Consider the following 14,414-nt stretch of genomic DNA (forward strand, 5'->3'; position numbering starts at 1 on the left):
ACCATATTTTTGGTTCATTTTTAAATGGCCAAGAAAATGTATTTATTTTATTTTTTCAAGTGAGAAACACGGATATGACAATTTACAGCCTGGCTGCACCCAGTCCAAGTTATAATACATGGAGTGGTGGTGTAGCTATGAAGTGTGCAGGTTCTGCAACTGCACCAGGGCGCACAGGCTAGAGGGGGCCAGGCCCAGGGCTACAAAATGTTTAAATGGAACAGGGTGCTGTCCCATTTAATCCTTTGCACCAGAGCCCATTCCAACCACGCACCATGCCACTGGTATGGGAGGAGTGTGAAGACCACCAGAAGGGATGGCCTAGGTGTGTCCTCCTTGGGGAGGGAGACGTCTACTATGTATGTCTATTGGTGCTGAAGGGTGCAGCCAGATAAGTTTGAGCAAATGGGTACAACCAGGAAGAGGAAAAAACCTGAGCTGTGGGTGCTGCACAGGCCAAAAAAAGTTTCTGTAGGAAGTAAATCTCATTTGAGATTCTATGGGAGATGAAAACCCTACAGTCAATTTGAGCTAAATCCTGTCTTGTCATTTTTTCTTATTTGTATAGCGCCTATATTCAAGGTGCTTTACAAGGGTTTTTAGTGGTACAATGAGGGTAGCTAAACGTGATATGGTGAATAGGTGTGGGGAGTGAGTATGGGAATTAGGGGGTACCTCGGGATGGAGGGAAGGATGGGCCATGGAGAAGAGGTGGTCTTGAGGGAGAAGGGGAAACTCGACGGGGAGGAGGGTGCTTCTCGCTTGATGTGGAGGGAAAGTTTGTTCCAGTGCAAGGAGGCAAGTAGGGAAAAAGGAGCAGAAACGGGATTGTGCACAAGAAGGAGGAACGGTTTAGGAGAGATTGAGTGGCGCGGGCTGGAGGGGGGGACAAAACGAGACGAGGGAAGCGAGGTACGGTGGGGCGAAGCCATGAAGATGTTTATATACTATATATATACACAGTACAACATGCATTGCAAATTAACTGTGCGCGCTCTATTGAATGTTGCCAAGATGCAGGTGTCCTGCCTGCAAACTGCAATCCAAATGCATGCGCACGCTACAAGCAGTTGAACCAACAACCTGAACATCAAGGTATTCTGTCGGACCATCGGGAATAATTTTTGAGCCTGTCAATACACTGTTGGTTTAAGGCCCAGGCTGTGTTGGTCATGGGGGCAGGTGGTGTGGTGGTTGTTGGCCATCCACCGGTGAGGCACAAACACAGTATGAAAGAGTATAAGATGTTTCTGTACTGCCCTCTGCTGTCCACGACATAGCCCAAGTATGCCTCTGACAACCTGTTAGTGCAAGGTGATCAAGCCTGCTTGGCTTCCTAGACATTGAGATGCATTTCGGGTGATTTGTACTTTTTAATTCGTTGGTACTTTTCTTTTATCAGTCCAAAAACATTCCACAGAATCCACCGATGTTCTTTACAGAAAATGTTCGGATATAATTTGGTCGAAGTGAAAACACATAATTACTGGAAGTGAAAACACATAATTACTGGAACGTGTTAACGTTATTCTAATGGGACGGGAGCAGTGCTTAAGTTTGAATTTGTTCCTTTCACAAAAGCAATTGCACACACACAAGACCAAACCGAGGTCGCATGTTCCTCATGCTACTACATCAAAAATCTTAAACATATATTTGCATATTTTTTTCCCAACGTAAGTAATACATACTTTTCACATTTCATTGAACATTCACACAAGTGCTCATCTGAAAAGCATACTAGTTATGCTCTTGAATATACAGTATTTACTTTGCCAATGACTTTGTTTGCCCAAGCTCAAGGTATTAAGAGTCTCAGTCCCACACTACTCATCACCACCTGTGAAGTGGTTCCACATTCAGCCACTGGAATGTGCTACAAAAATATTAAACGGTGTGCAACTTGTTCCCACGATAGAAATGAGTGACAGGTGAGAATACCCTGCTGAATGGTTTGAGGTCGGTTATCTGAATTTTCAGTGACTCAAATCGCAGCTCCAGTTATGTTCTGTTCACTGGCAACAGGGGGTCAAACACCATTCTTTATATTAAAAAAATTAATCGCCTGCAGCCCTGCATTATTGCTCATTGTCTTCATGATTGGCAAGCACAATTTACTCGCAGAAATAAATCTGTTGAAGGCACAAATGGCTCGCAAGGAAACTTTTGTTAAAACATAAACATTAAAATAAATGGCCTGCCCCATTATTCAGCTCCAACTCTGGAGCAAGCCTTCCATTTGTCTCTTGTGACTCAATCTTTCTATGGCTTGAGAAAAAAGCCAGAAATCAAACTTAAAATTTCCACCGAATCATTTCACTTTAAATAACCGTGTTATAGCAAACACTTAAATGAATTACATTACACTTAAAACCACCAACCTGGAGATCAACCATAACCTTGAGCAGACTCTTGGTATTGGCCATTGTTATCGTAATTCCCACGTGAGTATGCTTTTAAATAAGACAATATATACTAAAGGCCATGATGTCTTGTGTGACAGTAAAAGGCATTCCACTGGGAAACCAGCTCGAGTCGCTGCACAAAACATCCCCCTCGCACCTCCCTGCTACTCCCAGCAGAAGCACACAGCTGGTGGTGCTGCGTGCGACGCATATAGCGCCACCGCACTCACCCTGCACCAATACCCACGTGTCCACCCAGCACCAATACCCACGTGTCCACCCAGCACCCCCACACCAATTCCTTCTGCACTCCCATCGCTCTTCAAAGCTCTTGAGCCTCCAGTCAGTCAAGTGTCACGGCACATCCCGTCGGAGGCGCCGCCTGGACTGGCTCGCCGGTCTGAGAACCCCAAGCAGGCCCCTTGGTGAGGTCGATGGGTTTGGTCACTGCCAGGAGTTGTAAGGAAGCGGGCTTGTGGGCCCCCTCGGGAGAGCCGATACGGGCGGCTCCTTGGCAAAGACGTCCGCCATGGCTTGCAGGAGGCCACACGTGGTGGAGTTCGGCTGGGGACGTAAACATTCGCACACGCGGCACCAGTTGAGCGAGGCACATGATGTGAAGATGACGTGCGGTGAGGTCAATGGCTGGGGAGGCACTGGCTCGTGTCAGAGCCAGATTCACACACTGAGGGGGGTGTGTCCTCACTGAGGGGGGCGTGTTAGACACGTCCCCCTCAGTGAGGCAGATGTGATAGCTGCCTCCCCTGGTGCTTTTTCATTGCAGTTTCATGACGAGACCAGCGAGCCTAAACATCTTTAGACACGTACGTGAAATAAGCTACCTGGAGTATGGAAGGTGAGGACATGAAATGAAGGGATCTACAAACATTACGTTGGTGACATACTGAGATAGTAACAGGCACGCGCTTATTGCCCGCGCTCCATCCAGTTACTCAGGGGTTGCGCAATCAGAGGGGAGGCTGAGCGCGTCGCTGCCTCGCCTCTTGTCTCTTCCTGTATTTGCAGCGGAACTCCGCAAATTTGGCGATTTTAACTATAAAAATGATTAGAATCGTACAGAAATGACATTTATAACACAGATAAAAAAAACTATATCTTAATATTTTTTTTGATTATTTTTATTTTACTTTTCGTAACGGGTACTTTCATTGGAGTATGACACGTGATACTCTGCCTCCCCTGCCTCCCCTGACGGCACGTCCCTGGGAGATGATTGCTTACTTGAGAATTATCATTTCAATTGAGAAGGCTGGCTGTGATTGAAAGAGTGTTGTTTGCACACACTAATGTTGAAAAGGCCCTTAATACCATGTTAAATGGTTGGTATACTATTTATTTTTCTTTTATTTAGCAGGTAAGGCCCACTGAGCTATTAGCTCTTTTTCAGAAGCGACCTGGCCACAAATCATAGCTCAACAAAAGTGGCTTACGTGGATTTTTGTTTGCAGCCAAATACTCTAAACACATGTTTCTAAATGTGGAGGGAAAAACCGGACCACCTGGAGAAAAATCCACGCAACCACGGGGAGAACATGCAAACTCCAAATATACAGGCATCGGGGTGAAGATCCAACCCACAACCTCCTGTATACTAGGGGAGGTAGTTAACATCTCGCTACTGCGGCGTGTGGTGCGGTTGTAACAAGACGAGCTGTGGTGTTGCCTGTACAGGTTGTGGTGCGCTCACACACATGCGTCCAGTGCTGCAGGTAGGGCAAATACACTCGGCCGCGCGAGTCCACGTGGTGCCCGGGGTTGAGAATCATGTCCTGCGTAGGCTGCACGAAGGCCAGTGGGGGGCTGTACGGGAACGACTCGGGGAGCCACAAGCGCACGGGCATGTTGTACTCGAACCCTGCAGGGCACACAGGCGGGCGGGCGTGGCGTGGCAGGGTCACGCGGCACAGGGCATCACTCTCAAGCTGCATTCTCATGCATGACTTCCTGTGGAGTGCTATACAGCGAAAAGCTGATTTGGCAAGATTAACACTTATTCCAACGACGTCGATAAACTTTACTTAACCATCAACTTAACACAAGCACCTCTGCTTCATTAGACAGGTTTATTTTATTTATTGTTGTTCAACCAGGGTAAGGCTCGTTGAACTAAAACAAATTTTATCGAGGTGACCTCGGGGATAGGTGGAGGGGTAGATAGATACAGAAAAATGAAAACAATTTACAACCGAAAATTTTACGATTAACAATTTGAAAAGGGAAAAAAGCACGTTGGCCAACAGATGGTCATGTATCTTAAACTTCTTTCGCACCGTACGTGGCCAACCGTGCTTAACGGAGGTGCGAAACGGAGGTGTGATAAACTCTGTCGCATGAATAATAATTCAAGATGTATCATTTGTAATCGCTGGCTTGGAACTACACTTCAGAAAATGTTCGAGGCACAGTTCGAGCGAGTGTTTTAATTGTCGTTACAATATAGGAGACTGTGCTTTCCTTAAGTCAACAACATTTCAGCATTTTTCGCATCATGCGTGGCATTTCAGGCCAGAAAAAATACAATCTTCAATGCAACATGAGCCATGTAGCCTCATGCAGGACCTATAAAATACCTAAAGCGATAAAAAGTGAGAGCTGTGATTTCAACCAACAGGAAATATTACTAAGTTTATAGTTTTGTAATCCGACGATACTTTCAAACGTAAACGAACGTTTCAGTTTGACTCAAACACTATCCCCTATCAGTTATAGGGGCTATGCATTTTGTTTAAAACTGATATCTTGAAACGAATATAATTTGTTTACTTGTGAGCCTTCTTCCTGTTCGACCGGTTTCGAAAGGCTGTCACTATCATAACACTCAGAACAAGGAAGTCAGATCTGTGCATGATGTATGACCTTTTTAAAATGTTTTAAAACAGTGACCCCCAACATAGGAACATTCACCGGACCTTAACTTAAACTCCAAATTTAAAACAGCTTCCATAAAATCCAAAACGTCCATTCAGTCTGCTGCATAAGCTCTGGAATTAGAGAAACAAATTATCTCTCCGCAAGGAAGACGACCAAGTAAAAAAGTATTGAGACTTACCATCTTTAATCACGGTAGCACACACGTGAACCCTTCTCACGAGCTGAGTGTGCGATGAATACGGTCACGTGCACACGGACAATACAGGACACATTTTTATCCATGCAAAACATATAAGCACACAAGCACACGTGTACACATCCACACACCCACCTTCATAAATCACAGGGATTGTTCCACTGAGGTGCAGCAAATTCTTGTCAATCCCATTCGTGGCCACTGAAAGGAGGGGCATCACCAATGCATTACAGCTAACAATGCCTTCCAGCTATAAATATCCATCATAATAGCACATTCTGAACCACCAAGAATTGGACATTTTTTGTCTGGTAATAATTAAAGGCGGCTCCCGCTTTTACTTTTAATACACAATGGGTTCCTGGAAACCCCGTCGTAAATCAGACCCAATTTTTCCATAGACAGTAGAAATAGTCGAAATATCACTTGCCGATGTGTTTTTTCCTTATATCAGACATATTTAACAGGGTTTAATAGGTAAAAATCCACAAAAACCCTTGAGAATAACAAAATCTCCACGCCAAGTCTGCGTCGTAAGTTAAGTTTCTGCATCTTAAATCGATCCATGGTGGCATTATATAAATGTCGTAAATGTGGATCGTTGTAAACCAGAGACCACCTGTATGAAGAAGGCGGCTTAAAACAAAACAATTAAATCAAGGTAAAATATTTGTGCTAGTTGTTTTTCTCCAATGAGTAGTGACAACCAAAAAGATTGTCGAAGTTCATCACGTAGTTTGTCAGTTTTACTTAGAGGGGTATTCAGAACATTTTTTTTTTACATTTTTTTAAAGTTCAAGAGTTGGGTGGGGAGATTTGATGAGGGTCAGTCGATGGTGAGGAGTTGCCACCGAGGTGAGAGATATCAATAAGCACTGAGGGAACACAAAATAACGAGAAATGTGGTGACAAGTCCACACAAAGAAGCACATGGACAAAAATAACAGACAACAGCAACAACAGCCACCATTCGCCACTAAGTGGAGGTGGCGTCACCACACCACCGCCTGTGCCAGGCCAGGTGCACTTTGAGGCCACGTGAAGTGTCGAGGGCTCGCCGACAGGTCACAGGACAGACCCAAGTGCCATGGGTTGACCGACTGAGATTACTCGCAGATGCACCAACACACATGCTCACACATGCGCAAAAATAGGCTAATTGCCACAAGCAGGTACAGCAAGACAATGACATAGACAGTGAGAAGCAATGAGACATTGAAACAGACTAAGAGAAAACAACACGTGTGGACTTTCATTCAAAAACCACGTGGTTCTCTAAAGCACTTAGTTAAACAGTGAAGGTAAAGTCAATATCGATGGCAATGCACTGTGCCAATTGCTGTTCACAACTGCGATAATTCTTCATATCCCGCACAGAGCAGTCCCAAGTTTCACTTTGGTGTGCAATGAGAATAATGGCTGGGAACGAGGTGGTTACTCTTACGATGCCGGCTAGCTCCTACAGATTGAGAAGCTCAATTCTCAACCTTTGCAAGAACAGAACATGTAAGGTAGAGATGTAAGCTAGAGGATGCTGAACAATGTTAAACACACAATTATCTAGTGCAAACCCCACCATGGGAAATTGGAATTTCCACCACTAGTTATGTTTGAGCAAGACGCACCCTGAAGTTTGACACGAGAACACGCTACATCACCTGGCCATTAAGGCTGCGCTTCTCACTTCAAAGGCATTTCCTTCTCAATGTACATTTAAGAGGTGCTCATCTCCTTTACAGTCCTGAGCCAGTGGTGAAAATTCCACGTTACTATGGTGGCAGTGAGTGTTTTCCAAGGGACAACCAATCGCGATTTCCCGCACACAGTAGTACTTATGTTATCGACCCCAGAAGGCTGATGGGTTAAGTAAGGCAACCCCCAGCCACAATTTGAACTAACAACTTCCGATTGCGGAGCGCTGTTGGCTCGATCGCCGAGCCATCTGACCGCTTTCGCTTGAATGTGGAGAACAATCCGGCTGAGCGACGAACGTGGCAATGCAAACAGCAGCGGTGGTTTCCATCGCCGCCGAGTGAGTGGTAGAGGTCGTGGGTGACGTATACGAGTGGCAAGGGTGGCACAGTCGGGTTTTTTACAATCGGGTTTTTTACAATCGGGTTTGTTTTTTTTATATTAAACCCGATCATCTGATATTGGGAGAAATCCGGTTTCATTGGTTCTAATTGCAGAACCGCACTTCGCCAACTTCTCAACGATGGGCTTCATCCATTCCAAGCTAAGGAACTCACTGGCGGCGCCCACGATTGTGGAGGAGAAGCTCGTGTTCATCAAGACCAACCTGCCCGCCGCATTCTACGACTACCCCGTGCCCGACGGCCCCCCCGAGTACGATAGCAGCACCGACGAGGAAGCAGCCTAAGCCTTGGATCAGAGTTTCGTATTCATTAAACCAGGTGTTAATTCCCCGAAATCGGGTTTAATTGTATTAAAGAAAAAACCCGATGCCTGCCGCTGGAAAAATCGGGTTTTTTCCACCCATGACGAGTGTTAGGTAGCGGGTGCCGTCTACGAGTGTGTGAGGGTGTGAGTGGTAGAGGTAGCGGGTACCGTCTACGAGTGTGTGAGGGTGTGAGTGGTAGAGGTAGCGGGTACCGTATACGTCTCGTCCTGGGTGCAGCTCAGCGTATCGGGCTCCTGCCAGGCGCACCTCCATGAGGGTCAGGTCTCTGAACCGGTACTGTTCACACACACACAAGCACAAAGATCCCCCATCTATCCTTTCAAGACTGTTGGGGCAAGTTATCTCAGGAAGTAGCACCTATGAAGGCGTGCACAGCACACGAGGGGATGGGTTGGCAGCACCACGCCCGGCCGCCTTTGTCTCCTCAATGGCGATGTTCACACATCGCACCGGGTATTCATTTGAGGCTGCGTCAACCTAGAGGAGGGCCCAGGACTGGTTCAGATACATCGCCGCTGTTGGTGTTGGCCGTGAGCAGGAGGAATCGAATTCGCGCAGGGCGTGAGCCGCCACCCTATTCTTATATTCTTGGTTCTTTCGGTAAAGTCACGTAGAAGGGAAACAATAAAAGAATAAAAATAAAACAATAAAATTCTCACGACGTTTCCATTGCAACACAAGCAATAATCATCAGGTGTGAAAACCACAGCAAGAAAATGTTCTTGCTGTGGTTTTCAAATTTAATTGCTGTGGTTTTCACACCTGATGATTGCTTGTGTTGCAGTCGAAACGTCGTGAGAATTCTATTGTTTTATTTTATTTATTTTATTATTTCCCTTCTACGTGACTTTACCGAAAGAACCAAGAATATGAATCCCTGCAGTCATGAAAGCTTTCAATCGAACCCCCACACTATTGTTTACACAGTACACACACACAACATAAACCACACAATATAAACCACACACATGCCACACACACACACACCACACAGTCACAAATGTCACAAACACCATGTAACGCCACAGCCATCCAAACATACCAAGAGTACATGCCATGTACACACACATATCACATACACACTACATGGCAACTCACATCGATCATAGACGCCAACACCTCCCAGTCACACAAACCACACACAGTGCAATACCAATACACGCATGCCACACATTATTTGGCGATTCTACGTTAGCAGTGGTGCAGAAGCACAGGTAACAAAAACAAATATCAGCACGTGCGTCACTAACACGGTTGCCTTCCTGGTAAAAGTAAATAGCAGGTGACGTTTCGGGCAATGACCCGTCTTCATAGCACATACCACCACCACCACACACGTTTATCTCGTGTATAGAACAAAATACAAAGATCCCCGTATAGCCTGCAGTAGACCGCTGGGGCAAGTGCTGTTAGCGAGTAGCAGCACCTGTGAAGGCCGGCACGGCACACGAGGGGGGTGGGTGACCAACACCACGCGCGGCCGCCTTTGTCTCCCCAGCGGCGATGTTTACCCACCGCACCAAGATAGTAATGTGAGGCTGAGTCGACCTAGGGGAGGCCCATGCCCGGTGAAGATAATCGTCACTGGCGTTGGCCGTGAATCGAACTCGGGTCGGCGGGTGTTTGTAGCGTAGCGCGCTAACCACGACACGACCCCCCCCCCACCCCACACACATCGCGAGGATGCGGCCCTTCACCGCCCCCCGAGAAACTTCTCAAAGTCTCTCTCCTCCCTCTCTCGCCACGTGGAGCCCCCCCGTGTCACCACCACCACCACCCCCCCGTGTCACCACCACCACCACCCCCCCGTGTCACCACCGCCCCCCCCAGCCCCCCAGCCCCCCAGCCCCCCAGCCCCCCCCCCAGCTCTCACGTTTCTCAGCAGCGGCCTGAGCGCATCCTCGGAGCCCTGCGCCATCGCCAGCTTCACACCCCCAACAACCCCCAGAGATCGACCCCGCGGGGGTCCCGGTCCCCCTTGCGCGGCTCCCCCGTGTTGCTGTGGGGTGGAGGTGAAGGAGGAGGTGAAGGAGGAGGTGGAGGAGGAGGTGGAGGAGGAGGTGAAGGAGGTGGAGGTGGAGGCGGCGATGTCTCCGCGCCCGGGACAAGCCGGTGCTGTACCCTGGAGACGAATCGAATACCGGAATCGGTTACTCGCCTCGTCGTCGATTCCGATTCGGCGTTCGCGGCTTGTCCGCTAAAGGGGGCCTCTGTTGACTTTCTGGCTTCTAATTTGGTGGTTCTGGTTTCTTATTGATATTTCCTTGTTTTTGCTCGGATTCCCACTTGTATGCGTGTTGGACTTCTTTCGCACCGTACGTAGCCAAACCGTGCTAATCGGAGGTACGGGGACATTTACTTAATTTCCATTTACGTTATTTGGGTGACCCACGTCAATATGCGCCCATGAGACTATGTAATATAATATAATTAAGATCCTCTTGAATTCTCCTCTGGTTAAAAAAGCGAACTTGTAACTTAAACTACGGGACGTACTATTTTAGCGGCAACTGTTACAGCAATTGACCCTCTGGGATACACAATGACAAATAACAATGCCACTGCACATCATCATCATCGTAACACATTCGTCGTTGACACTGCCCCCAAAAGAAAACGAATATTTAATAGGTAGCAATTCTGGGAATTCCCTTTATAGCTTCTTCTGCGCGACTAACACTTTGATTCTCTCAGCTGGTGAAGCCCCCCATTGAGCTGAGCAGCTCTGTTACAAGAAACATCACAGGCCACGAACGCCGACAGTGGCGGCAGTTACTGGGCATTGCTGGGTGGGAATTGAAGAGGTGCATTGGCCGAAACGTTGACTGGAATATACGGTTCGTATTTCCTTTGAAGGCCACTGTTAATGACGACTGTTGATTTTTTGAGAGAATCGATGTCACCCATCCGACGAGAATACTGCACTCGGTATTGAATGGAAGGAGCTAATCAATGGACATCATTCAATTGCATTGATTCAGTATACCGTACTGTATGGAAGTGAATCTAAATAAAGAACGTTTATATAAAAACAGTATATATTTCTGGAATCGCACTGTGCCTGTGCTCATTGCCACCACCGGCAGTGTGGAAGTGAAACCACCACCGAGGGAGCGGTGGCGCAGCGGTTAGCACACTGCGCGTGATATGTGAACCAGTCCTGGGTGTCCCCGTTCAGTTTGATAATCAAAATAACAAAAAGCTGTGGGCATTCTTTTTTGTTACCAACTTACGCCTCTTGTATTTGGGCTATAATACATAGATGTTAATCAACTGTAGGATGAGGGCCTGTCCTCCTGTGTTAATTATAAGCAAGCCACTTGCTCCGTCGAGCTTAGCAAATGCATTGTCTCGTGATATGACGCTGAAATAGCAAAGATTAAAATGAATTGTGAGATTCCCAAATGAAGCCGCTGGGTGGCAGTAATAATCCAGAGTCAGGAGAGCCATTCATTATCAGTTTTGAGAGGCGTTAATTGGCAATGCACTGGCCAACAGCCCTTGTAAAGTGGGTCTGTACCTCATCTACTCGTTCGCCTAAGTGTCTCAATAGCGTGCCGTGCTAGGTGGAAATGACTCCCGCTGACAATGAGCCCTTAATACTCGAATAACAACAACAACAATAGTAATCATGGTTTCTAGCCCTTAAGTCAACCCATTGATAGATTAAAGCCTCCCCGCGCCGTGTCGGTCAAGGGGGTTGAATATACTTCACCTCTGTGGTCGGTGTGAGTTGCTGAGGTCATGGGGAGCGTGGGTGGGACGGATGAGCAGTTCGGATATCACTCGCCGCTGATGTTCGCCGTGGCTGAGAATCAAACCAAGGCAGACGGGGGCATTAAAGGTCTACATTTTGGACGATGTTTCCCAACAACGGAATGATAACACGCACACGCGCGTGACAGCTATTGGCGACTCCGACGGGAGGTTTTGGTTTGTGACACGCGCCGCGTGGCGATGCAGGAACGCACAACGTTGAACTTGTGTCGCGTCGCCGACCGTGACAGTCGGATGGCGATGACGCGACGAGGTGACCTCGCAAGCTGCCGGAGAGGCTGTCGTTGTGATACCTGGTGTGTGTGTCTGTGTGTGTGACTGTGTGTGACTGTGTGTGTGACTGTGTGTGACTGTGTGTGTGACTGTGTGTGTGTGACTGTGTGTGTGTGACTGTGTGTGTGTGACTGTGTGTGTGTGTCTGTGTGACTGTGTGTGTGTGACTGTGTGTGTGTAACTGTGTGCATGCCACGCACGTGCGCTGATGATGCCGATGATGCTCCTTGAACCCGGCTGTCCCGTTCCGTTATCCTCCGCGCTCCTGTGAGCCCGGGCCCCATTGTCTCCGCTCCGCAATCATTGCTCGCAGCCGGCTCGAGATCTCATCTGCTATTTATTTATTACATTTCGTGGTGGTTTTTTTAAATTCTGTCTCTCCTTCGCATCGCGCCGCACGTTTCCGATGCGATCCTCCCTCTCGCCGTTGTCTTGGGCGAGCAGAGAAGCGAGGAGGGCGGCGAGGGTCAGGATGAGAGGAGCCACTCGTCCACATGGAACCCATCATACTCACCCCCGCAACCCGCAATGATGGATTGACATGCTGCTGCCTGTAGTGTCGTGTCGGTGCTGATGGGCTTGTGTAGCTGCTGATGCCTGTAGTGCCGTGTCGGGGCTGATGGGTTTGTGTAGCTGCTGCTGCTGCCTGTAGTGCCGTGTCGGGGCTGATGGATTTGTGTAGCTGCTGCTGCCTGTAGTGCCGTGTCGGTGTTGATGGGCTTGTGTAGCTGCTGCTGCCTGTAGTGCCGTGTCGGGGCTGATGGATTTGTGTAGCTGCTGCTGCCTGTAGTGCCGTGTCGGTGCTGATGGGTTTGTGTAGCTGCTGCTGCTGCCTGTAGTGCCGTGTCGGAGCTGATGGGTTTGTGTAGCTGCTGCTGCTGCTGCCTGTAGTGCCGTGTCGGGGCTGACGTGTAGCTAGCTCGCTGGCTGCTGCTGCTGCTGCACGCTGCGCAGGCGGCGCCCGTTACCCGTGCCCGGGATGAGATCGCTCGCGAAGCATCGTCCGCGTGCCCGCGCGCAGCAGCACGAGCAGCTGCACGGCGCGTGCTGTCTGCGGCGGCGCGAGCCAGATGTCTGCCGCACGCGCTCGCCGCTGAATCGTAGAGACGTCCATCATCATCCCCGGCGGCTCGGGGGCAGAGGGGGTGAGGAGCTGGGAGGCGGGGAGCGAGGCAGAGCAGGAGGAGCGGCAGGAGGAGCGGGAGGAGGAGGAGGAAGCGCTGCGGCTCCAGCTGACGGTTGAGTCGCCACCGCCGCCAGAGGTGCTTGTGGTGGCGGAGCGCAGAGGAATGCGCGGCTCGGGCTGGTGGAGGCGCAGGCGGTGGTGGAGATGGAGGTGCTGCACGTGGAGTTTTCGGTGGCCTCCGGGCCGCGTGGGGCCGTGGCCCCGCGTGGCGTCCCCGACGTGGCAGGGGTACGCGCTGGTGGCTCTGCTCGCCGTGCTCGCGTACGCCAACAGCCTGCAGGGCGACTTCGTGCACGACGACCTGCTGGCCATCGTGGGCAACCCGGACGCGCAGCCCGGGGCCCCGCTGTCTCGTCTCATGGGCCACGACTTCTGGGGCAAGAGCATGAGGTCGCCCAGCAGCCACAAGTCGTACAGACCGCTCTGCGTGCTCACGTTCAGGCAAGCCTCTCTCTCTCTCTCGCTGTCTCTCGTGCAGTGTGCTCAACTCGTCATCCCTGCTCGGTTGTGGTCAGACGGTCCCCCGTCTGCGGGATTTCCAGCTGTCATCATCGGCACGATCCATGATAGCCCCGTAGGTGTCCACTGGACAATTCGTCATTTGTTTCCACTTTCCTCCTCCGTCTTGCACCAATATGCTCAAGTAGTGGACATCGTTCTGGCACCAACCTCTTGTGTCGTCGTTAAGCACGTTCTCTGTTAGGTCTTCCTCTTTTTCCGGATCCTTCCATCTGTGTGCCGTGCTAATTGCCGTTGCCAATTAGTGCGGTGATTGGCGAATGGGTGAGACGTGTGCGGAGAGGACGAGTCAGTCTCCTCGACCAGATGATGGCTGTCATGCAGGTCAATCCGTGTCCCCGCCACCTCGTACCACCCATATTTTTAACCAGCAGTGGGTAACCCTTTTTCCTTTCCGAATGACTTAAATCCCTCTGGTGGGACTACCCAATGACACACACACACAGAGACACCTCAGTCCCTTCTGGAGTGACTGAGCATGCCAACATAAGCACAATGTTGTTGCCATGTTGTTGCCAACACATTCACTTCTAGTACCCGATTAAGTGCGGCTAAGAAAGCTTGCAATGACGGATGAATATCATTCATGGGCCACCTCGAAGCGATAGGGCCGTGTGGCCGCGTGTTAAATGAAGTCGTGGGTTGCTTTCGGCCCGCGAGCCGTTGGTTCTCCAACCCCGTTTTGAGACCGTCGGATACACACACCCGCCGACACACTCATCGTCACCCCTCACCCCTGTCACC

The 14,414-nt window shown here is 49.4% G+C and overlaps 2 protein-coding genes across 6 annotated transcripts in view; one reads left to right on the forward strand and one right to left on the reverse strand.

Moving 5' to 3' along the window:
- Positions 1-593: 593 nt before the first annotated feature.
- On the reverse strand, positions 594-12,983 carry LOC144932412 (tumor susceptibility gene 101 protein-like). 4 transcript variants are annotated; one of them, XM_078856439.1, is made up of 8 exons: positions 12,851-12,983; positions 12,166-12,611; positions 11,631-11,723; positions 9,789-10,037; positions 8,107-8,191; positions 5,629-5,694; positions 4,116-4,281; positions 594-2,969 (listed from the first exon to the last, which is right to left on the reverse strand). In XM_078856439.1, exons 4-8 carry the CDS (start codon positions 9,831-9,833, stop codon positions 2,753-2,755), a joined length of 579 nt encoding a protein of 192 aa, XP_078712565.1. In that variant the 5' UTR covers positions 9,834-10,037; positions 11,631-11,723; positions 12,166-12,611; positions 12,851-12,983; the 3' UTR covers positions 594-2,752. The 4 variants fall into 4 exon arrangements, with proteins under 4 accessions (XP_078712565.1, XP_078712563.1, XP_078712564.1 ...); XM_078856437.1 differs by having other exon boundaries at positions 12,166-12,703; positions 12,848-12,983; XM_078856438.1 differs by having other exon boundaries at positions 12,166-12,703; positions 12,845-12,983.
- TMTC1 (transmembrane O-mannosyltransferase targeting cadherins 1) overlaps positions 12,983-14,414 on the forward strand; it is a 29,479-nt gene continuing 28,047 nt past the window's right edge. For both annotated transcript variants that reach the window (XM_078856434.1, XM_078856435.1), the window contains exon 1: positions 12,983-13,592. In XM_078856434.1, the coding sequence (XP_078712560.1) occupies positions 13,255-13,592 (338 nt within the window). In that variant the 5' untranslated portion in view covers positions 12,983-13,254. The remainder of the gene's footprint in view (positions 13,593-14,414) is intronic.

The sequence above is a fragment of the Lampetra fluviatilis genome, chromosome 5 (assembly GCF_964198595.1).
Source record: "Lampetra fluviatilis chromosome 5, kcLamFluv1.1, whole genome shotgun sequence".
NCBI lineage: Eukaryota > Metazoa > Chordata > Hyperoartia > Petromyzontiformes > Petromyzontidae > Lampetra > Lampetra fluviatilis.